General features: G+C 42.1%; 1 protein-coding gene and 1 long non-coding RNA gene across 6 annotated transcripts in view; one reads left to right on the top strand and one right to left on the bottom strand.

Annotated features, from left to right (window-relative positions):
- The window catches only part of NTN1 (netrin 1), a 357,430-nt gene that overhangs the window by 259,603 nt on the left and 74,266 nt on the right, over positions 1–23,561 (bottom strand). The window contains exon 2 of the mRNA XM_033960487.1: positions 6,897–7,970. Coding sequence (XP_033816378.1) covers positions 6,897–7,914 — 1,018 coding nt within the window. The 5' untranslated portion in view covers positions 7,915–7,970. The remainder of the gene's footprint in view (positions 1–6,896; positions 7,971–23,561) is intronic.
- The window catches only part of LOC117367686, a 46,591-nt gene continuing 30,173 nt past the window's right edge, over positions 7,144–23,561 (top strand). The window contains exons 1-5 of one of the 5 annotated variants that reach the window (XR_004540819.1): positions 7,144–7,539; positions 14,528–14,649; positions 17,219–17,381; positions 19,822–19,940; positions 23,050–23,185. This is a non-coding gene — a long non-coding RNA (uncharacterized LOC117367686). Of the gene's footprint in view, positions 7,540–7,876; positions 8,017–8,131; positions 8,490–8,856; positions 8,974–14,527; positions 14,650–17,218; positions 17,382–19,821; positions 19,941–23,049; positions 23,186–23,561 lie in introns of those variants that run through there. The other 4 variants (XR_004540821.1, XR_004540822.1, XR_004540820.1 and 1 more) reach the window with 4 other exon arrangements.

The raw sequence follows: 23,561 nt of genomic DNA, 5'->3' as shown, positions 1-23,561 counted from the left end.
TCTTCAAATAGAAAAATATTATCCTTCATGGCTAACGTTGCCAACCTCATAATAAATTCCATGGGCACCCTATGTGAGTGGTCTTACATCTAGATATTCTGAAATAATGGTCAATGCTTCATCCTGTGACCTAAATTGGCTTGGTCACCACCAGAACCCATGGATCCTCTAATATAGAAGTTTTTCATCATTTGGTCCTGGCAGATTTACATATAGCTGAACAAGGTTCCTATAAATGTGGAAATAATCTATCAATAGCAGCTTGTAATTTTTTCAGAAGAACGAGGATTTAATTAACCACAGAGCAGATAAAGAGGGAGCCATTGTTCTTAAGGATCACATTAAATATAAACAGGAAGAATTGAGTCAACTCTCTGATAAAGATGATTATGAGATATTAGAGGAAGATCCAACTTTAGGCTTAGAAAAAAAACAGTTCTGAATTTAACAAAACAGGCACAAAAAGAAGGATATTTAACTGAGAGAATTCAGATTTTTTAATATACTGTACAGTATCCCAAAATACCAGTAGTTTATACTGTACCAAAGGTTCTCTTTTAAAGACCCTTTCAATGTAAGTTGTTAAATTTTTTAATCCATTGGTGCAACAAACATCTCCAATATAAGTGATACCACAATTTTTTGTTCTATTGATCACTCTTTCTTCAAAAATGGATTTCCTGTCCTATTAACCCTCTTTCTTCCTCCCCTCTTAAAGTCAATCAATTTGTAACTTTGATTAATCTTTGTAAACCGCATAGAACTTCACTGTATTGCGGTATATAAGCTGTTATTATTATTATTATTTTAATGGTCACATTTGATGTATATTCCTTATATACAGTAATTCCAAAGGATGAAGCGTTGACCATTATTTCAGAATATCTAGATGGAAGACCTAACCCACATAGGGTGCCCACGGAATTTATTATGAGATTAGCAACGATAGCCATGAAGGATAGCTTTTTTTTTTTTTTCCTTTTTGAAGATGTTTTATATATCATCCAGTGTCTGTGGTAGCTATGGGCATTATGATGGCCCCTTCAATAACTAATCTTTTCATGACCCGCTTTGAAGCACGATGGATTTATCCTTTGGCGTTTAAAGATGATACTATTATGTGGGTGTGCTTTATTGATGCCAGAGATCACTTTCCTGGATGTAAAGATCAGATTGGAAAATAATGGGGGGGTTTCTACAGATGATTTTTGTAAACCAACTGATAAATACTTTATTGCATTTTTTCAGCTTCCAATTTTTTATTTAAAAAAAACAGTTTACCTTTTTCACATTTGGAGGGGTCTCTGAACTACCATGAGCCAGCTGGAGAGTTCTTGTGGCCACAGGGGGGATGGAGAGTGGCCTCTGGGGGAAGGATCTCTTGGTGTTGAGGATCTCCCACAGAGATGAGCTCCTGGATTAGATCACATGGGTGATGGCAGTACTTCAGACGCCAGAGGAGCAGTTGGTTGACAGCACCGGGAGAGTGAGTTTTCTGTTAAAAGCGATCAGGAAACCATCCAGGATCTTTCCTGTGCTCAGAACCATTAAGAATATGAGAGTGACCGAGTGGGATGCTCCAGATACAGGGTTCAGTGTCACCTGATCTGTGATATGGCCCTATCCAATTCTGACTGAGGAAAGAAGACTTTTGGCTGCCTAGTGTGGGATTCAGTAGTGACTGGCAGTAACAACAACAAAAAAATCCACCATTCAAGTGGAAGGGCATACTGCCCTGAAAGGATCCTCAAGACCATAGAATGGAGGCCTTGGAAGTAGGCCTTCAGTATGGTAGCCTTGGCTCTATAGGCAGCGGTCTGCAGAAACAATATGGCCCCAGTGTTTTTTCAGGTGAACTGAGCAGGAGGTGCATGAGTCTGAGGTGGAGAAAATTGAAATGGGCTCTGTATTCGTGATGGATTCCTTGGATGATCATATTAGGGTCTTAGCTAAGGATACAGCTCTGTTGGCTGTGTGTAGGTTTCTGTGGTTTCACAGCTGATTCATGGATATGGGTTTAGAAGCTCAATTTAGCAAGCTCTTTCTGAGGGAAGTTGTTTGAAGAATTGAAGAAATTAGTGAACAGCTTGGAGTCCAACATGCTATGCCTCCTGGAGAATCATCCGAAAGGGACTGGTGGGTATTCTTCCACTAAAGCAGGGGTCCCCATAGTTCCTCCTTGAGGGCCGAATCCAGTCGGGTTTTCAGGATTTCCCCAATGAATATGCATTGAAAGCAGTGCATGTACATAGATCTCATGCATATTCATTGGGGAAATCCTGAAAACCCGAATGGATTCGGCCCTCAAGGAGAGACTTTGGGGACCCCTGCACTAAAGGATGTATTAGGAAGATTGAGATATTGAATGAGTGCCTGTCATGGCTTCAGACTTCCAATCTGGAGGAACGCATAAATTGGAGATGCTGGAGGTATCAATGAATGCCAACCTCAAGGGTGGGGGAGGGGGCTCACATGGTTCGGAGTCTAGGATAAGAAGAGAAACATGGTCGAACAGCTGTTTGGAAGTGAGAGCCATATAGCTCGCACTGCAGGCTTTCCAGCCACTAGTCCAGGTCATAATGCTTTAGAACAGGGGTCTCAAAGTCCCTCCTTGAGGGCCGCAATCCAGTCGGGTTTTCAGGATTTCCCCAATGAGTATGCATGAGATCTATGTGCATGCATTGCTTTCAATGCATATTCATTGGGGAAATCCTGAAAACCTGACTGGATTGCGGCCCTCAAGGAGGGACTTTGAGATCCCTGCTTTAGAACATCTTTTAGGGCTCCTTTTACAAAGGCGCGTTAGGGCCTTAACGCGCGGAATAGCGTGCAGTAAATTGTCCCGCACGCTAGCCATTACCACCTCCTTTTGAGCAGGCGGTAGATTTTCGGCTAGCGCACACTGATCCAGGGCGTGCGTTAAAACGCTTAAGGCACCTTCGTAAAAGGAGCCCTTAGTGTTCTGATTTTGCAATCGTTTCGTGCCATACCAGTGTTTTGCTGAGTTTTGTTCTTGATGTTGTCGATATAGTTGTGCAGTGACTGTTGTTCACTGATTGTACGTTGTTTCAGTAGACCTAAATAAAGTTTTTAAAAAATGCAACTCTGGATATAACGGACTCTGATATAACGAGATTATACTGTATACTATTTTCTAAGCCCCTCCCTCAAGCTGACTGATTGCTGATGTTGTGTTAGGCAAACCATTAGTGGGCTACGGTCCCTGCAGGCCTGCCCGTGAGTCATTCCATCCCCCTTAGCACTTTTGCTTCTCTTCTCTAAATCTTTTCAAGTTCTGCTATATCCTTTTTGAGATGGGGTGGGGGTGGGGGATCAGAACTACACACAATACTCAAGGTACTGTTGTACTGTATTCAAATGTATTATATTCTCAGAGTTTTATTCTCTGTTGTTTCTGAACAATTCCTAACATTGTTATCAGCTTCTAGGTGGTGACTCATAATATGGAACTCCGCATTCTGTACATATACTTACGGGCTTTTTTCCTCACATATAAATCAATCACTTGCCATTTATATGCTCTTTTCTCCAGTCCAATGAGGTCTTTCTGTAGTTTCCGGCAGTATGCTTGTGTTTTAACTACTTGAATATTTTTTTGCATCCTCTACAAAATATGATCACTTCACCGATTGCTCCCTTTTCCCTATCCTTAAGAATAAGTTGAAATATCACTCCCAACACACAATTAGATAAAGAACAATGGCATATCATCTGGTTGCACACCTTTAAACTTCTTAAATCCTCTGCTATAACGCAATCCTGCTATTTCTTATTACTTAGGGCGTTAAGTAATAAGCTCTCTAAATTTTCCTCTGAGGGGAATAACAGATGTTGGTCCTGTAACTTGGATGTTGGGACTCTTGACCACATGATCTATTACTGTCCCACCATATCCAAATATTGGTCCCAAATTTGGGACTTCATACCTCAAATTTTACCAATCCAGGAACCTATATTTTTTTTGCGAAAATCCTTTTTGGTGAGTTTGCTCTCAACTCTATCCTATCTAAACATCATATCGCTCTCTTCCAATCTCTAATTATGATCACTATCAAATCCATATTAAACGATTGGAAACATCCTGACAAACTCTCATATGCAGCATGGTGAAATCTTGTCTGTATTATATTACAATACAAGGGCATAGCTGCCAAAAAGATGCATAAATTTCACAAATTTATACTCATGTGGGAACCAATAATTATTTACTGTAATTCACAATTGAATTCTTCTTTATCTCAATTGTTCCCCTCTGATCAAACTCGTTCTTAATGTTGTATCTCATATCTTTGAGGCAAACTATGACATAATACTGCCCAACTGTATACTGATGTTGTCCATGACTACCTATGATATGCCTATGTGATATACCTATGTTCATGCCTATAAATGCTCATTATAAAAATGTGTATTGAATAAGATGTCAACCATATTACCAAATGCTCATGTATCAGAATTCTACCTGTGTAACTAGTCATACCTATGTTAGTGTTGTTGAATAACTTTTCTTATTGTTTACTAATATAAAATAATAAAAATATTGAACAACAACAAAAAAAAGAAATATCACTCCCAACAAATCTCTGAGAAACTTCACTAACCCTCCCCCCTTTTACAAAACTACAATAGCGGTTTTTAGCGCAGGCCGGCACGCTGAATGTTCAGCGCTGCTCCCAATACTCATAGAGTTCTTATGAACATCGGGAGCAACGCAGCATTCAGCATGCTGGCCTGTGCTAAAAACCACTTTCGCGGTTTTGTAAAAAAAAAAAAGGGGGGGGGGATAATTTTTACCTTTCTATTCAGAAAACTGACCACTTTGGCTGTTTTTTTTTTTTAATCTTTCAGCTACCAATCCATAGTAAGCCATCACCTCCTATTCTACAGCTTTTGAATTTCCTGAGAAGTCTTATGAGAGGCTTTTTATCAATGCCTTCTGAAAATCTTAATACACTACTATAATCAGCTCACATGTATCCACAGGCTTATTTACACCTTCCAAGATTTTATAATGGATTAGTAAGTCATGACCTTCTTTTCCTAAATCCATGCGGATTCCTATTAAGCCATGGAAAAATCACTGAGATGATGTGCCCAGGGGGTGCATGGAACTGGCAATAACATGGCACTGGGCACCTGAGGTGTCCCACACCCTGGCCAGGAGGCTGCTATTTGGGCTGCCCAGGGTGGGGCCGGGAAACCCTTTAACACACCGATATTCAAAAAAGAAGAGTAAGCTCAAATGGAAACGCTCCAAACTTTCAGAAAAATCCCACTATATCATGCATAAGATATAGATATAAATGTGGGGGGGAAATAATAATAATAATAATAACTTTATTTTTGTATACCGCCATACCCAGGGAGTTCTAGGCGGTTCACATCAATTAAACAAAACTTAATAAGAAATTACAATAAACTATATTTACAAGTAATGAAGATATTGGAACAAAAATTAACAAGAAATTACAATTGATCATAGTTACAATTGATCATAATGAGTAGGTCCTTGGAGTTAGTGAGATGGGGGAGATCAAAAAGAGGGGGAGGGGACCGGGAGAGTTGGGTCATTTGAGGGGGGGAGAGGGAAATGGAAGAGAGGGGATATCCAGCGCGAGGGATCTGAGAAACCTGCTTGGTGGTTCAAAGTAAACCTCAGCCACGTTTCATTCATTGATCCTGTCAGACTTGACTGAGGTTTACTTTGAACCACCAAGCAGGTTTCTGAGATCCTTTTCTTCCCTTATGCATGATATAGTAGTGGGATCTTTCTGCAAGTGTGTAGGGAAAACCCTTCCCACCACAACCTGGGCATTCTGCTGGAAGGTGCTTGGGACACCTTTGCTGAGAACCTTCTCTCCCACCTGAAATCTTTACTTCTGTTTTATGCTGATGTCACAGCTGGGAGAGTGGTGGGAGTACTCAAATCTAGGACCCTGAAGTAGCATTGATTTTATACAGTGGATGAGTGACACAGTGGGGACAGCTGTGTCTGATGAGTTGGACCCCTTGCTGAACAGTGGAGCATCCTATGGGCAGGGCTCTGGATGCTGTACAGCTTTGATGGTTAGGGGCAGACTGATAGTTGTTTTAGACAATCTGATGTTGGCTTAGGTACCCTGATGATTCTAATCTGCGATGTTAACCATCTGTGTATTCAACAAAGCTGTGGCCAAGTTGTTAGCATCCTAAAATCCAGGAGGTTGACTGCCTTTAGTGTAACTTGATCAGGGTATTTTGGGGTTGGGTCAGGGTGTCACGGCTGCCCCTTTTTAAACCTGGAGTCGCTCTATCAAATGAAAGGAGGCAGAGTCATGTTTTAGGTGGACAGAGGGTAACTTTGCCCTAGAATTAATAACTACCCTGCCCAATATGAATTCCAAAACTAAAGGAAATTCGTACTGCCTGCAGTCCATAATGGACTGCCTTACAGAACCTGAGGGCTAATCTATATACATGCCCGATTCTTTTCTTACAGGGTACAGGATGCTTATTTCTCTCCCTAGACAAGATTAATTATTCAAATATTACATGCAGCATCACAGTTGAAATAAGCACAAATAATGCCCTGCAGAATACTGGTATAAAAAAATAATAATAATAATGCCAAACAGAAAACCATCATATTTTATCTTATGGACTTATATTACAGAGTGCAGGCTGAGAAAAGAGGAAACCTCTTGAGCATCTTGACTAATAATTAGGTATAACACAAAGAGATTCCCAGCAAAGTACTTGGGGAGAAAAGACCTGCTATTATCTCCCATGCAAGCACATCCTGCAAAAAAAGTCAGCATTAGCACCAATCAGCTTTAGCATAGGCATATGTTCTCTCTATTTCCCCCCCAAGCACAAATCCAAGCCACCGCACTTACCCACACACTCATTCGCCTCCCTGGCAGTCGCCCTCTGCCACGGCCTGTCGTAGTGGAACGGTTTGCAGCGGTCGCACTCGGGCCCCGCCGTGTTGTGCTTGCAGTCGCACACCAGCTCGTCGTCCCGGTCCCTCACGCACCTCGAGGCATGGCCGTTGCACTTGCAGCGCCCTCCCACCTGCAGGTCGGAGACGGCGTAGAAGTAGGAGTCGCGCGCCAGCTCCGAGTCGTCCTCGTTCTCGTCGCCGAAGGTGTGCAGGCGGCTGAAGGCCACCTTGATGTCGGTGGCGGTGACCCAGTCCTGGAGCACGGGCGAGTTGTCGAAGTCGTGGGCCGTGGGCCTGCCGTCCAAGGTGCTGAAGGCGATCAGGCCGCCGGACAGGGGGTGCATGTCGGTGTGCGAGTCGGTGCAGATGGCCTCCTGCTCGTTCTGCTTGGTGATGGCCGCTTTGCTGGCCTTGTTGTACATCTTGCGGCACTGGGTGGAGTAGAACTGGAAGGGCACCCAGGACTTGCCGTAGTCCATGGACTTGAAGATCGCCATGGACTCGGGCCTGGGCGAGCAGAACTGCAGGCTGACGTAGGTCACCTCGAACTTCTTGCCCAGCGAGAGCGTGAGCGTGACGTTCTGCGGGTACTGGAGGTAGGTCTCCGACTGCCAGCAGGTTAGGTTGTGGGGGTTGTTGAGGTCGGTCAGGAAGGCCGGGGGGTGGCCCCTCTTGGCGTCCGACGCGTTGCAGGTGTGACAGTTTCGGAAGCGCTCCTCGCCCTTTTCGGTGACGGCGCAGTAGCGCGAGGGCGGCCGGCCGCAGGTGCTCGACACCCTCACCTCCTTGCCGAACGCCGAGTTGACGAAGTCGGGGATGCAGCGGCGCGGGTGGCCGTGCTCGTCGTAGCAAGGGTCGGGCTGGGCCGTCTGCAGCGCGAACAGGCTCGCGCCGTAGCCGCCGCGCGCCTCTCTCAGCAGCGAGGACAGGGCCGCCAGGGTCAGCAGCACCTGCCCGCCTTGGCCGGGCATGATGGTGGAGTCCGGATGCTCCCCGGGCTTGGTCGCGACGGGTCCTCCCGATTGTCCTGGGGAAGAAATAGAGAAGATGGCAGCGTTAACACACAAAAAGAAGTAATTTCTGAGGAATAAGCAAAAAAAAAACAACATAAATGGTGGCGTTAGAAACGTAATTTTTTAAAACGTTAGAGAGAGTCACTTTTTTTTCTCTCTCTCTCTCTCTCTACAGCAGCAACAAGAACTTACCGCTAAATACGAGACTTTGGGAGGGAAAAATCCCAACAAACTCCGGATAAATGCACGACAAATAGGAAACTCGGGCTAAGGTGTTTAGGAAGAACTTGAAATAATAGCTCTGTTATGTCAAAACTCTCCGAAGACGTTTCCTAATCTGTATTTACTGCTTTTTCACCATGTAAAAACGTGTCCATTCACTTGCAAATCTGGGCTTTCATTGATTTGACACCGAAGGAAGAATTTCACCCAAGATAAGTGCACAAATGGCTACTTTTCTCGTGCAAAAGCAAAAATAAAATAATTTAAAAAAAAAAAATAAACAAAACCCACACAAAGTTTAACCTGTGGAGGTAAGCCAGAGATGGGAAAATGTTGATGCTAAACTGGGCAAAAGCCGCCTGTGATACTGTACATTTACATTCCCAGCAGAACTGGTGGCAGGGGGAGGTGGTGTGTGTGTGTGGGGGGGGGGGGGGGGGTTCCACCTCCCTTTCTATCTTGGGATGGAAACGTGAATGACGTTCCCAGCTTCAGCCTAGCTTGAGGTCATCTGGAGGGAGTGACACCGTGCAAAGAAAGAGCAGAACGACATCCACTGGTGGTTTAATCGGCAAGCCAAGAAAAAAAAAAAAAGCAGGCATCGGATTCACGGGTGGGAGGGGGAGGGAGAGGGCGGATTCAGTTCTACCGCGGAAGGGAGTTTAGTTTACAAAGCTGGTTGTTGTTGGTTTTGGTTGTTTTTTTTTTTTTTTAATAAACCGCGAAGAAGAAATAAGCAAACTGAAAGACGTGGGAAAAGGGAAGGAACTGAAAGCGAGAGCGCTAGGAGTGGCTGTAAGTGCCCGCAGTACGGTGCGGTGGAATAATGACAGTCTTGTGCTTTTCTGGCCCCGGGTTCTGCCCAGCTCGGAGTTAATTGGATAGACAGGCCCCGTATTGAGAAATAGGTTTCTGAGGCAACATAGCGCGTAATTGCGCACGGAAAAGGCGGTTTAGTGAAACGCTGCGGGTTTTGGGGTGTGGGGGGGGTTGCAATGAAAAATACCTGTCTTTGATAAGAATTGCAGTCTCCTCTTTACAGGGTCAATAATAATAATAACGGGGTCGTTTGAAAACTAGATTTGGAAACAAAGCAGGGTAAATCCTGCGGTTGTGGTAAGAATGTCATTACTTTGAAGGGGGCGGGGAAATATTCGTTAAATAAGTCACAATAGGAAGGGGCGCTGAAAAGTTCTCAGCCCGCCAAACAACTTCCTAAAATTCTGAGGGTTATTTTATCACTGTAGTTTTCGTTAAGTGCCAATTTCCAGAAACGAAATTCAGATTATTTTTTTTTTTTTCATTCTCTTCTTGGTTGGCGCGAGAACTTTTCAGCACCCCCTTCCGGAAAAAAAAAAACAACCCAATACCTCAGGTACTTTAGGTAAAGCTAAGGGCTCCTTTTATCAAGCCGCGCTAGCGGGGTTAACGCGCGCGCCGTTTCATCACGCACTAAGCCCCGCGCCGGCCAAAAAACTACTGCCTGCTCAAGGGAGGCGGTAGCAGCCAGCGCAGCCGGTGGTTTAACGCACGCTATTATGCACATTAACCCGCTAGCGCGGCTTGATAAAAGGAGCGCTAAGTCTGTCGCACCAGAAACGGATCTTAAATCCATGTTCTCATAAGTACTTTAATGGTTCCCTCTAGGAACTGCATTTCTGTTAATTTTTGCAAACAAAAACACCATATGACTAATAGCTGGAACATCTTGCTCTAGAATAAGGACCACCCAGCCATGAAGGGAGTGTGTTTTGTATACTGAATTACATGCCTCACTATAAAGCATGGGTTTATTTGCTTGTTCTGGGTTCATAGTTTCTAAAATAAACTGAAGCTGGAGTTTGTGTGTTATGAGAAGGCGAGGTTAAATTTAGCGTGCGGATAAAATACAGTTATTTCTCTTAACAGTATAAGGTGTTTTTTTTAGGAACATTAAGGTAGAATTTAGAGTCTGGTGTTAACTGATCGTGGTGTAGTGGATTCTTCCCACATGCTGTATTAATTTCTAAAAGCAAGTAGTGGATGAAGTCTAGACATTTCCTCACAGACAATTCAGATCTGAGCAGCGCTCCAGAGGGACATACAGCCTCATGGATATGTACATATCAGTGGTCTCAAACTCGCGGCGTAGGGGCCACATGTGGCCCGCCAGGTACTATTTTGAGGCCCTCGGTATGTTACAATTGTTCTGGAACGTTGCCTGCCTCACTGCTATAACCTCACGCAAGCGCTTTCCTGCATCTGTACGCGATTATGAGGTGGAGTGGAGAGGACAAGTTTTCCAGGCACAAGTCGGATATTGATTCTCCCCTCTACAAAAAAGCCTAGAGGACTATACCAAAATCTTGGCTCGTGCAGATAATACTTTTACCACTTTATTTTGGATTTTACTTCATACATAATATACTATATTAGAAGAGTTGATTATACAGATGTTGTCTGCTCTAGTTTTGGAGAGATTTTTCTCTACATGCCTGACATTTGTTCTTATTTTCGGATGTTGATACCTTGACAGTGTTGTAAACTCTTATTTTAAAATCTAATAAAAATTACTTTAAAAAAAAAGAATCTAAATCACAATTTTGCATGAGGTAAAACTCTTTATAGTTTATAAATCTTTCCTTAATTGCTTCTGATAATTTCAGCTATACACAACTCAAAGCAGTGCAACATGCAGAAAGTGAAAAACTATCTAAACTTCACTTTTTGCATGTTGCACTGCTTTCAGCGATAGCTGAAATTATCAGAAGCAATTAAGGAAAGATTTATAAACTATAACAAGTTTTACCTCATGCAAAGTTGTCATTTTTTTAATAAGACATTAACTATTTTTTCTGTGGCCCTCTAAGTATGTACAAATCCAAAATGTGACCCTTCAAAGGGTTTGAGTTTGAGACCACTGCTACATATGTTTGAACAAACGGTAAGAGCGTAAAGGGACATATAGTACACTTTTTTGGGGCAGCTCCATTTGGAAGGAAGCTGGATGAATTTATTCCAGTTCTGCCCTGCGGACTCCTTTTTGAGGAAAAGCGGTGATCAGCTCCCCTCCATTTAGCGCATAACTTGATCCCACCCGGAATAGACAGGGACCACACGGTATCTTAACTGCATGTCCTTAAAAATCTGAGATCCGTGCCACTTTTAGTCTCAGCATAGGTTATGGCTCTGACCGACCTCGATGACAATTTAGCTCTGATGGATCCTAATGCTTTTCCTTCCCTATTCTGAGACTGAAAGTGGCACAGACCTAAGGGCAAAAGTTTTGCACTTGTAGTTTCAGCGTAGGGAGGGAAAAGCATTACGATCCGTCAGAGCTAAATTGTCATCGAGGTCGGTCAGAGCCATAACCTATGCTGAGACTAAAAGTGAAACGGACCTCAGATTTTTTTAAGGACGCGCAGTTAAGATCCGCGTTTTACCCCTTCCCGAATATGCAAAACAAGTTTAACAGGTTATTTGCTAGTCGTATAGTGAGAAGTGGCATAACAGCCAGCTCTGTGGGTGCTTGGGCACCCCTAGTATCGAGCAAACTTCTTAATTATGTCCACAGAGACGTAATTTCCGTTGGCTTTTAGCACCTCCTAACCATTTTGAAAAGTCGGAGAGCTGGGGCTTAAAAACAGCACACGGCCGATAAGCATAATAAAACAAGAAATGTATTCAGAAATTAATAGAAAGTTTGTAAAGAGAACCGCAGTATGGTTTATAGTGGTATTTTCGCCTTAATTAAGTACACATTGTCTATGACAAAACAAAATAAACAACCAACACCACAGTCCAATAGAAACCAGTGTTTGATATTCTAGGCAGAAATATTTGAAAACGAATTTCCTGTCTTCATAAAGAGAGATTGATTTAAAGCCACAGTAACAGTTAGGGGTATATTTATAGCAAAGGTAATCTATCCTGCAAAGGTTTCTGGGATCACAACTATCCAAGCATTAACACTTTACAGTTAGCGAGAGGCATCGCACCCTGCTAAGATTCCAGGACCAAATAGGGCTACCAGAACTTGCAAAAAAAAAAAAAAGACAGGAAATATGCAGAATAGAAGCTACACACAAACCAATATTTCTTGTCCTAAATTAAATGCCAAATGGATTCCTAATGCTCCACACATCATTCCCAGTCCTTTCTCAAGAAACATGCAACTATGCCAATATCTGAAATTGAACTGGACGGTGTGTAGTGTCTTTTGTAAATTTCATTGTTTGCATGCAAAGACATTGTTTGCAGATTCACATATTTCAAGAAACGTAAACACGCTTGCAATATTTGTCACCTTAATTTTAAATCGCATAAGAAAACTCAGAGATTGTTTGGACATTCTGGTGTGAAACATAGTTTAAAGGTATTACTCACCCCCCCCTCCCTTCCCAGTACCTAATTGAGTTTATTTCGCTATAGATTGCTGGGTGGGAGACTGAAGAAAGGAAAACACGCTTAAAAGAGCATTTCTAATATTATAGGAATAAAATGGAGTTGCTTGTGTGTCACTGTACCACACTCACTTGAAAGGTTTGATTTATAACCCGTCAAAGGCAGCTTAACTTTAACAAACGCTCTGCCCATTTGTCATCAATGGACCTGAATCTGAGGCTTTGAAATGAGATAGGTACACAAAAATATCTTTCATTCTCATGGGACACAAAAAAACTGTGGTGTCCCTTCAGATTTAAAACACCTTCTCCCCTCCCCCCCCCTTCAATTCACATTGGCCTTAGTGAGCTGGTCTCCTCATTTAAAAGGGCAGTTTTATTTTTCCAACTAAGGTGCCCTTCTTTCAAAAAGGATGCCTATACATTTGTCACTCGATAGCAACAGATCTGGTACTCAGAAGTCTGCACCCCTTTATTAAAAAAAAAAAAATTAGCAGGCAAAGAATGAGACAATCGGATCCTGGTAGCCACCGATTTGGGAATGGGAGCTATGGAAATGTCTGGGCCCCCTCCCCTTTGAATTCCTGGGCTCTGGCCTGAATAAAGTGGCTGTTGTAAATTGAATTAGTGCCTGATTAATCTGCCCCTGGTCCTGCTAGCCCAGCGGGATGTCTTTGGCATTGCAACCGCTCTCCCTGCAGGGCTGCAGGGATTCAACAAACTGTCTCTGCCCCCTCCCCACCCTCTTTCCCTTGACAGCCTGCTGCTGGATGGATTTGTTAACTTTTAGCGTGAAATAGCTTCTAAATCCTCCTCCATTTTTTTTACAACTCCATCTCCCCAGGACAGGGTCAGGACTGAGGATCTTAATTAAAAGGCATGTTAACTCAAGATGTATTTAAAATAATAATTAAAAAAAAAAAAAAATCACTCGAATTATGTGTCCTTGTGGGTGTTTTTTTTAACCCTTTGTTTCCTTCTGTTAACCTAATCTAAGATACCATGCAGTGATACAAACAATTTTAATTGCATCCTCCTTCCCCACCCCCAATCTAATATCCCGAGAAAATTTTTTTTTTTTTTTAAAGGCAGTTGTTCCTCCCTAAATAGGCAAATCTTGCAAAGAGGGGTGAGCGATTCTGCAGAGAGCTGAAAGGAGTCCCTTCATGGACACTGGACCCTCTTACAGCAACGATTACTTCAGCAAGTGTTTCATGTGGCCCATTTGTTAGAATTATACACTTGCCTTGTTAATGAGCGCTCCCAAAATTAAAAGGAGGGCGTCGAGGAGGAAATGTTTACAGGCTGCGCTGCATTTCATCAGCTTTCTAAAGCAAGCGGCCTAGGGAGGCCAAACTCGAAATGCCCAAGGTTTTGTGCTATTTCTTAACAAAACAAAAAAATAAGACTTGCGGTCTTCCTAATAACCAGGAGCCCACAGAAAGGGAGGAGCAGAATTTGTTTGCTAAGCACGAATAAGGAGTGCAAATTATTTGTGTGGCTGAAACCAAACATTCACTTAACTGTATAAGCAAAACTGTACTTTTTTTAAATGATTTCACATTGCCAGTTCTCCCCCTCCCCCCATTTTTTTTTACAGAGTCCTTAATGGGTGAGGGCCACATGCACTGTAAGTAGGCTTCTTTTTCCTTTTCCCTCCTCCCCCCCCCAAAAAAAAAAAAATTGGAAAACTTTAGTATATTTTGGCCCTGGCTCAGATAAATGATTTTTACTTATACAATATTTATTAGGAAGGAGGAGTGAAAGGGGGAACCATTTTCCTTTTACTTGCCACTCCCCCCCCCCCTGAAAATTTTGTTCAACAAAACCTGTAGGATAAATCTTAATACTTAAACAGGGTTAGTGTGCTGGTGTTCTTATTATAATTCTTGAAAAAGAATAAGGAAAAAAAGTGATCAGTATGATCTTTTCTTTAAAACTAATGTGAGTGCTTAAATATATTTCAGTGTTGTAAGGTCCTAGGTAATTTCAGGATAGGAAAATGACAAGGAAATCAAGTTATGGCTCATGAATATCGATATGGAAGTCGACTTTTCAAGTTAATTTCATTGAACTCCCTGGCTTAAAGGTAATTACTGCTGTCTGCTGTTGAATCCATCAAAACCCACATTTTGAAACGCTGAATATTTTTCACTCGTATCTATTAATCCAGAGCTTGTTTCCTGGCGCTTCCCTTCTAAATATTTAGGCATCTGTCAATTATGGGTACCATTTACTATTTCTAACCACATAATAAAAATCATTAAGATGCTTTTTGTTCCCATTTTCATCTAATTTGGGAAGGAGGAGACCATGTTTTAAGATGTTGAACACACCTCCTTCGGCATTCTAACAATCTGTGTAAGATATCACAGAGATATCAATTTGATAAATATAAAGTATATATGTTTCTTGTTCTCTTTTTAGTTAAGCTTATATTTAATAATAATAACTTTATTTTTGTATACTGCAATACCACAAAACAGTTCAGAGCAGTTTACAGGAGAAGAGACTGAACATTTACAGCGAAGATGCAGAGTCAGATTAACCAGGGTAAAGTAACCAGTAACAATAATAATTAAAATTAAAAAGTAAGATAGGTACTTAGAAATTCCCTTACTGTCCCGAAGGCTCACAATCTAACTAAAGTACCCGGAGAATAACAAAGAAGTGAAAAATAGAGATAGAGGAAAAATAAGAAATAAACATTCTAACAAGACTACATTGATCTAAAATACTTTGGAAGGGTGAAGAGAGGAGAGAAAGGAATATATACAGTTACAAGAGAGTGCAGGATGAGGATAGTAAGATCCGGGGAAGAAGAGGTATATAGGTGAGGAAGGAGAGGAAAGGAAGGAAGGATGGGGTTAGAGAAATTTATCAAAGAGGTAAGCTTTGAGAGATTTTCTGAAGGATAGGTAGGATGGGGCAAGAGAGATGAGGGTGGTAAGGCAATCATTCCATTTGCCAGCTTGAAAAGAGAGGGTTTTGTCCAGGAATCTTTTGTAAATGCATCCCTTTGGCAAGGGGAAGGCAAACAGGTGGGCATTGCGTGTTCGGTTAGAGCCTGGGAACACAAAGAGACGTGACAGGTATATCGGGGATGATCCAGTCAAGGTTTTAAAGCAGAGGCAGGCGAATTTGAAGATGACCCTTGCTTCAATTGGAAGCCAATGAAGTTTTCTGTAGAAGGGGCTAACATGGTCAGACTTTTTGAGGCCATAGATGAGGCGGACGGCGGTGTTCTGAATAAGTCTAAGACGTTTAATGGTTTTCTTGTAGGAACCCAAATATATGATGTTGCAATAATCCAAGGTGTTATTAGTTATTAGTTGAAGTGTATGGGGTAGAGATGGGAATATCCCATTTTAGGCCACACTGACAAAATAGGTTACTTGCCACACGCCCCCCCTGAAAATTTTGTTCAACAAAACCTGTAGGATAAATCTTAATACAGTAAAAAGTAAAATCTCCTGTTTAAAAGGAAGGGAGTGGGAAGTGATTCCATGTTCTTTTTCGATTCCTTATTGCGCAAACGGATAAGTCAAACGCGCACTCTGCAGGGCAAGTAAGGGCTCCTTTTACTAAGGTGCGCTAGCGTTTTTAGCGCACGCAGGATATTACCAAGCGCTACATGTCTAGAACTAACGCCAGCTCAATGCTGGCGTTAGCGTCTAGCACGCGTGGCAATGCAGCATGCGTTATTCCGTGTGTTAATGCCCTGACACAACTTTGTAAAAGGAGCCCTTAGTTTTTTTCACACACATAGCAAAAAAATTGTATTGTATTTCGGTAAAATTGAAGCGTTATAAAGTCAGTTTAAACTCATTTATTTCTTGGCAAACTGAACAGAAGTAGGCAATGCAAAAGGCACCGGAGGCTCCCTGTCTTTGTCCAGGTTGCTTCTCTTTCACTGCTAAATTGTTGTCCAGAACAAAGAACAGCATTTTATGACAGGTTCTGGTGGTTTTGCCTCCATTGATTTCAAATAGTTCTAGAATCTTGTAGCTCTCAAAGACTTGAAGGGCAAAATCTCGGAATTAAATTCAGTCTGCGGTATGCTTATTGAAGAATCGGACAATAGGTTAAACAGTAGCCAGGCTGACCCAAATTCTTTAACATATCATAGCCTCTATTGTGTCTTCCTTTGCCATTCGATCAAAAATGATGATATTGTATTACATGTTGACTGAATTATAAAAATACATAACGTTAACTTCCAGACTTGGGTGTCAGCTACACATTGCAAAAAAAAAAGTGTGTTACCAGGCTAATGCCAGTTAATTAGCATGACACCTATTTGGGTCTAATGAGGATGGTTCACTAATATCACACATTATTGTGGCCTTTAGTGATGAGATTGTGTATATTTGTTTAATTCATTCATTACAAGGTTATAATTGGAAATAAAACAATGGGGGGGAAGGGAACAAGGGGAGTGTATAGAGGTAGGAAATAGGTCATATGGAAATATATTTTGGAGGAATGATAGAAATATGTATGGAAAAATTAGAATTGTGAATATAATTGTAATGAATATCTTATTGTATTATATTATTATATATTTATTTGATTCCTTCAATGAACTATCGCAAAAGTTACAAGTGTAGACTCCATTCAACAGCCTGACCAAAATTATAACATTTGTTTTGTTCTAGTGGGAATGCTGTGCTGAAGAAAAAGTGTTATGGAATCAAAAGCCCTCGATGTAGGCAGAGAACAGGTATTGCAGCCTACCCAAAAACAGTGTAAGCCTCTTCCTTACACTGCTTTACAGCTTTATGGATGTATCTCAACCCTGCTCTGATAGAGAGTGAAAAGGTAATTGAGTTTCCATGCCTCTGCATTCTTTGATCTCTCTTCTATCCAGCCTGCCAGCAAAGGATGCCTATTACCACTAAATTGTGATAGTGGTATTGTGGTCTGGACACCTGCCCATCTGGAAATTGAACCGAGAGGGCAAACTCAATTTCACACATGCCAAACACATTTTAGATGACTTTTGGTCACTACTGACCTGAAATAAAAATTTTAACCAGTGACAGAGGTGAAAGGTTCAGGAACTCTTTGCAGTTCCCTTGAGCCAACCAGTACTATATATGTATATTTTAAGATTAAAGCTATGAGGGTTTCCTATACCTTTAGTTTTTCAGGTTAATGAAAAACCAACACAGCTCCAGGAGAGAGAATTTTTGGTCAGTACTGGTATTAGACTTATAACCTAATTCACAGTGGTGGTCGCTGACTTTGCCCATTGAAATCTGTGTAGTGTAATGAATCAAGTTAGGAGGAGGGGGGGGTCTTAAATCCAGGATTGTCTTAACTTCTCCCTCTTGCAACTGGAAAGCTTAGCAACATTGCTAACACTGGATATAAAAATCAAACATTTTCAAGTCAGCACTATCAAGTATAACTATCTGGGTTTCCAGGGGTACTTCCCAGAATTTGTAATTGTAACCTAAAAAGAATATGTGTAGCTGTGCATTTTGGTTTTGAAAATGGGTTCAAACCCACACTGCTCTTTGTGACCCTGGGCAAGTCACTTAATCCCCCCATTGCCCCAGGTACATTAGATAGATTGTGAGCCCACCGAGAAAGATAGGGAAAATGCTTGAGTATCTGAATAAATTCATATAAACCGTTCTGAGCTCTCTTGGGAGAACAGTATAGAAAATTGAATACATAAATCAAAAATATTGAAAATTTTACTGCAGTTGTAGCTCTCTAGTCCTTTTTGAAATCCAAAATGTGTACTGTTGGAAAGCAGGGGCCTTTTTCTGCCTTCTTTTTTTTTTTTTAAATGTGAGGTTTGCTATACAAATCAAACACTGTCTACTTGAACTAGTTATAGGCTTCATTTCTGCACATAGCAAAGTGCCAGTATAAATAATTAAAGGATGTAGGATATGATGCCGGTGCTGACACTGTTCAACTTTCAAGTTATCATGGTCCCCAATCCTGTGTCCCCAATCCTGTGGGCAGTCTCTACTCCTGGGAGCATATCTATGTAAAACAGACTGATAAAAATCAAAATTTAACATTTTGCATCACAACAAAGAACGCCTAGACCAGGGGTGGGCAACTCCGGTCCTTGAGGGCCGGAATCCAGTCGGGTTTTCAGGATTTCCCCAATGAATATGCATGAGATCTATTTGCATGCATTGCTTTCAATGCATATTCATTAGGGAAATCCTGAAAACCCAACTGGACCGGAGTTGCCCACCCCTGGCCTAGTAGACCATTGGGTTAGGGATAAGATTAATGAAAGAATGGTCAAGTTTTCTTGAGTGCTTTATAAACATCCTAGCCCACTCTCCTCACTAGAAATGCAATTAATGTGAGGGGCCGCTAAAAAGTTCTCAGCCCAACCAAGAACAAAGTGATGTGGAGCCCTGCAACTTAGAATTCCCACACTTATCGTTTCATTTCACGTCATTGAAACGAAAAGTGTCAAGAAAAGTGTGGTTAAGCGTCTATGTTTCATGGCTCCACATCATTTTCTTCTTGGCTGGGCTGAGAACTTTTCAGCGGCCTCTGTAAATGCTGCAATGTGTGGGAATAGATATCAGAAAAAAAAAGGGGTTGCATGCCAGAAAAAAAGTTTGTAAATTCATTGTGGCAAATAACTCTCTCCCCCAATTTCTTCGAGATGAAATCCAATTACTAAAATTTAAGACTAATCTTAAAACCTTTCTATTTAAAGATGCCTACGCCAAATCTTAATCTTTTTGTCCATTTGTTCATCCCTTTTCTTCAGCGCATATCACTCATATCATGCACTCCCGCCCTCTATGTTATATCCCTTCCCCCTACCTCACTTCTTCTAAGATTATGTAACTTTTTTCCCTACCTCCCCATTTACCCTCACTGTCAAGTCCGTTTATATGTTTTATATGTCGTTATTTTTCACACTAATCTTCCTAAAACTTTATTAAATATTTCATTTCTTCCTATTTAAAATTTTATTGTTAACCGGCCAGATATTTGTTTTATGGTCGGGATATAAAAAACCAATAAACTTGAAACTTGAAACTTAATCTGATATGGCAATTGTATCAACTGTCATTGAAGAAGAAAGGGGATAACTGGCATATGCACCAAACATATTGAAAATAAATATGTGTTCTAAATTAGCTATCGACAGCGACCTCTTTTGGCGAGTTTACAGAAAGTTCTGTTTTCTTTAAACGTAATCGAAAATCTCAGATTTTGTTTACCTCAAAGTGATATGAATATGATTTTTTATTTCATGTATTTTTAGGAAGGTGATGGAGATAAAGTGTGACAGAACCACACGCAGTTGGCCTCGGCTTAACTAGTTAACAATATAGATCAGGCATTGAACAAGTGTAACAAAAGATAAGCGTCTTTATTTTAAAGGTAAGGACATTTTTACAGCATTTCGTGAATACCTCACAAAACAATTGCCAGGAAATCTATGCGTCTGCATCAGTGATTAATACAATTTAAAATAAATTCTGTCTAAACAGATAGAAATTAGTGCAGTAAAGTTAAGTTGCAGTTACAGAACTGTTCAAATAATATAGTCCGAGAAAGCCTTCTGTAGGTTGTGAAAAGTATTTTAATCGATAAAACAATTTATAATGTAATAAAACACCATCTAACAAACCCTGGAGTTCTCTTCCCACATAAGGGCAGCAGGTCCAAAAGTCACATCTTCCAAGAAAATCCGATGTAGGCTCGATTAATTTGTTGGCACACAATCGGTTCAGCGTAACTGGTGCCGTGATATGTGACACAAACTCGTGTTTCATTTGTAGACAGATTGGGGGGAAAATCTGCAGGGTAACAAAGCAACTTTCCCCCTTATTAAGGAGGAGTTTTCTGTGTTTTGGACAGGGAGAGCTGGTCTAGCGTTGTGTGTGTGTAGAGGTGGGGGGTGGGGGTGGAAGGGGGAATCCCTTTCTTGGAATTTCTTTCAAAAACTACTTCTAAATTTCCCAAGAGATCCCAAATAAAATCCACTCCCATAGCAGACGTATAATGAACCGGACTATTGCCACTCGCATCTTGTCACTCTGGTGCCATTTAATATTCAAACTGAATCAGATGGGAAACCAAGTGATTTGACCTGTGTTCTGTGCCGGTTTCCATACTGAAAAGCCATTTAATTATTTAAATACGGCCTGGACAAAGGCTACCAGACAACTTTGTCTTGGTAAAACGATAGCCTGTGAATGGCTGGGAGCAGAATGTGTGAATGCCGGGTCTTGTTGATGTGTGCTCGCTTGCTTGTTTTTATTTCTCGCCATGAAAGGGGTTTGATTTTCACATCATCTACCATACTTTTTGCTCTCTACAGCAAAAGGATGAACCACGCTGACCTCTCTGGAGGTTTGTTTATGGACGGGGACAATGTTGGTCTAGTCCAAACACTATGAATTACCTCACTGCTCCTTAGGAGCTTCACAATGAACTGATACAAATAATTTGGCATTAGTGCATTAAAAAAAAAAAAAAAGAGTTAAAGGGAAAAATGAAAACTAGGGCATGAGAGAAACTCCCTACATACTCCAGTCCACTGTTTGGTGCTGCTCTACCACTTCAGAAGGATAAAAATCTCTCTCATTAAAAATTCTAGCAGTTTGGAAACATTCAGAAAAAGTAACGCTAAATCAACATTGCATCCATTAATTGTGAGGCTTTGTATGTGTAAAATCAATTTGATGTGCATTCTTTATTATTTTCTGTACCTTATTCAATTTCTAAAGTGAACAAAATAGTGTAAAAAGAGCTAGAAAATCAGAAAAAAAGAGAAGATCTAATAATGGACTGAAACTTTCATGAGGGGAAGGGGGATGAGATTTGATGTACCGCCTTTATGTGGCTATAAAGTGGCTTACATATTAAAATACCAGTACTTATTTGTACCTAGGGCAAAGGAGAGTTAAGTGACTTGCTCAGAGTCTCAAGTCACTGCACTAACCGCTAGGCTATTCCAACAAGACTTAGGGCTAGATTCACGAACCTGTCCAATCGGGCTCGATCCAGACCCATCCGATGAATTCCGTAAACTCATATATGTAGATGGGGGCGATCGGAGGAACGCCCCCATCTGCCGGCACAGATCGCAGGTCTGCAGCCCCAATGCATGCGCAGATCATCTATAGATGGTCTGCGCATGCGTCTAGACCCAACCTTTTTTTTTTACTTTTACATGCGCCGACTTTCCTGCTTTTCCCCAGATAAATGGCTTTTCCAAACTGCCTTCATGTGTGTAATGTACTTCATCCGGTCCCTCCTTCAGCAAATGGCAAGAGCTTCCACTTTTCCCTGTACTCATGCAGCAGGTCTGGGCATACAGCCTGCCTGCACATTTAACTAGCCATTGTGGCAATCCCGGGGCTGGATGGAGATCTGCCTCCCCCTCAGCCATCCTCTCCTTTCCCCCCGGGCTCATTTGCTTGCGAGCCACAGCGACGAGGGCTCTCTTCCGCATCCTGCGGCAACTACCGGCAATGAAGCAGCAGCAGGAAGAGGTGGCAGTCGCCGCGGGTTCACTCTTCTCCTCCTGCCTGCTCTCCCCTTCCAAGCTCTGCTCTTGCTGCCTTCCCTGCAGTGCGGGCCCGCTGGTTTAAAGCGGGGCAGCACTGCAGCGTGCACTGCAGGGAAGGCGGCAGAGCCAGGGGGAGCAGAGAGGACATGTCAGGCAGGCAGATCAGGGCAGGCAGATCATGGCTGTGGGAGGCGTTTGGGGCAGGCAGATCAGGGCTGCAGGAGGCGTACAGGGCTGCAGGAGATCGGGGCTGACAGGGCAGAGAGCAGGGCTTCAATAAGAACATAAGACTTGCCTCTGTCGGGTCAGACCGGAGGTCCATCGTGCCCGGCAGTCCGCTCACGCGGCGGCCCCTCAGGTCCAGGACCTGGTAGTGCTCCTACCCTAAAACTCACATATGCTTTTCGCTTTTGTCCTGTAGTGTAACCTTCTATCTATACCCTGTAATCCCCTTCTCTTTCAGGAAGTCATCCAGTCCCTTTTTGAAACCCAGTATTGTACTCTGTCCTATTACCTCCTTTGGAAGCGTGTTCCAGGTGTCCACCACCCTCTGAGTGAAGAAAAACTTCCTTGCATTCGTTTTGAATCTGTCCCCTCTCAGTTTTTCTGAGTGACCTCTTGTTTTTGTTGTCCCCGCTAGTCTGAAGAATCTGTCCCTATCCACCCTCTCTATGCCTTTCATGATTTTATATGTCTGTATCATGTCTCCTCTCAGTCTCCGCTTTTCCAGGGTAAAGAGCCCCAGTTTGTCCAACCTTTCGGCATATGAAAGGTTCTCCATTCCCTTTATCATCCTAGTTGCTCTCCTCTGGACCCTCTCAAGTATCGCCATGTCTTTCCTAAGGTACGGCGACCAGTATTGGACACAGTATTCCAGATGTGGTCGCACCATTGCTCGATACAATGGCAGGATGACCTCCTTCGTTCTGGTAGTGATACCTTTTTTGATTATGCCCAGCATTCTGTTCGCAGGTTTGACGTTTTCAACTGCTTCCCAGCAGTCGCTTCTTCAGTTGATCAGCCAGCCCAGTTGGATGTGAAATTTTGTGCGGTGAATCATGTCCCTGCCTACTTTGCATGCACGGATTGGAAGCGGATCGCAGGAGAGGTAAGCGAATCAGGCCGGAGGGAAATTTGGTTGTAAAGGGGTCGCAAACCAATCGGTTGCTTTGTGAATCTAGGCCTTAGGCCCTCTTTTAAAAAGGTGAGCTAACCGATTAGCGCACGCTAATCGATTTAGCATGCGCTAAACGCTAACGCATGCATGTTAGTCTATGAACGCATTAGCGATTAGCGTGTGCTAATTGGTTAGTGTTCCTTAGTAAAAGAGGGGGTTAGAGCAGGGGGGGGCTGAGACCCAGGGAAGCTAGGGCTCAAATTCCACTGCTACTCTTGTGACCTTGAGCATATCACTTAACCTTCCACTATCTCAGGTACAAGGATATGAAAATGCCTTGTGTGCCTGACTATACTTCACCATGAAC

Source organism: Geotrypetes seraphini, chromosome 10 (genome assembly GCF_902459505.1).
Source record: "Geotrypetes seraphini chromosome 10, aGeoSer1.1, whole genome shotgun sequence".
Lineage (NCBI taxonomy): Eukaryota > Metazoa > Chordata > Amphibia > Gymnophiona > Dermophiidae > Geotrypetes > Geotrypetes seraphini.
The sequence above is the reverse complement of the archived record's forward strand: the minus strand, read 5'-3'. Positions and strand labels throughout refer to the sequence as shown.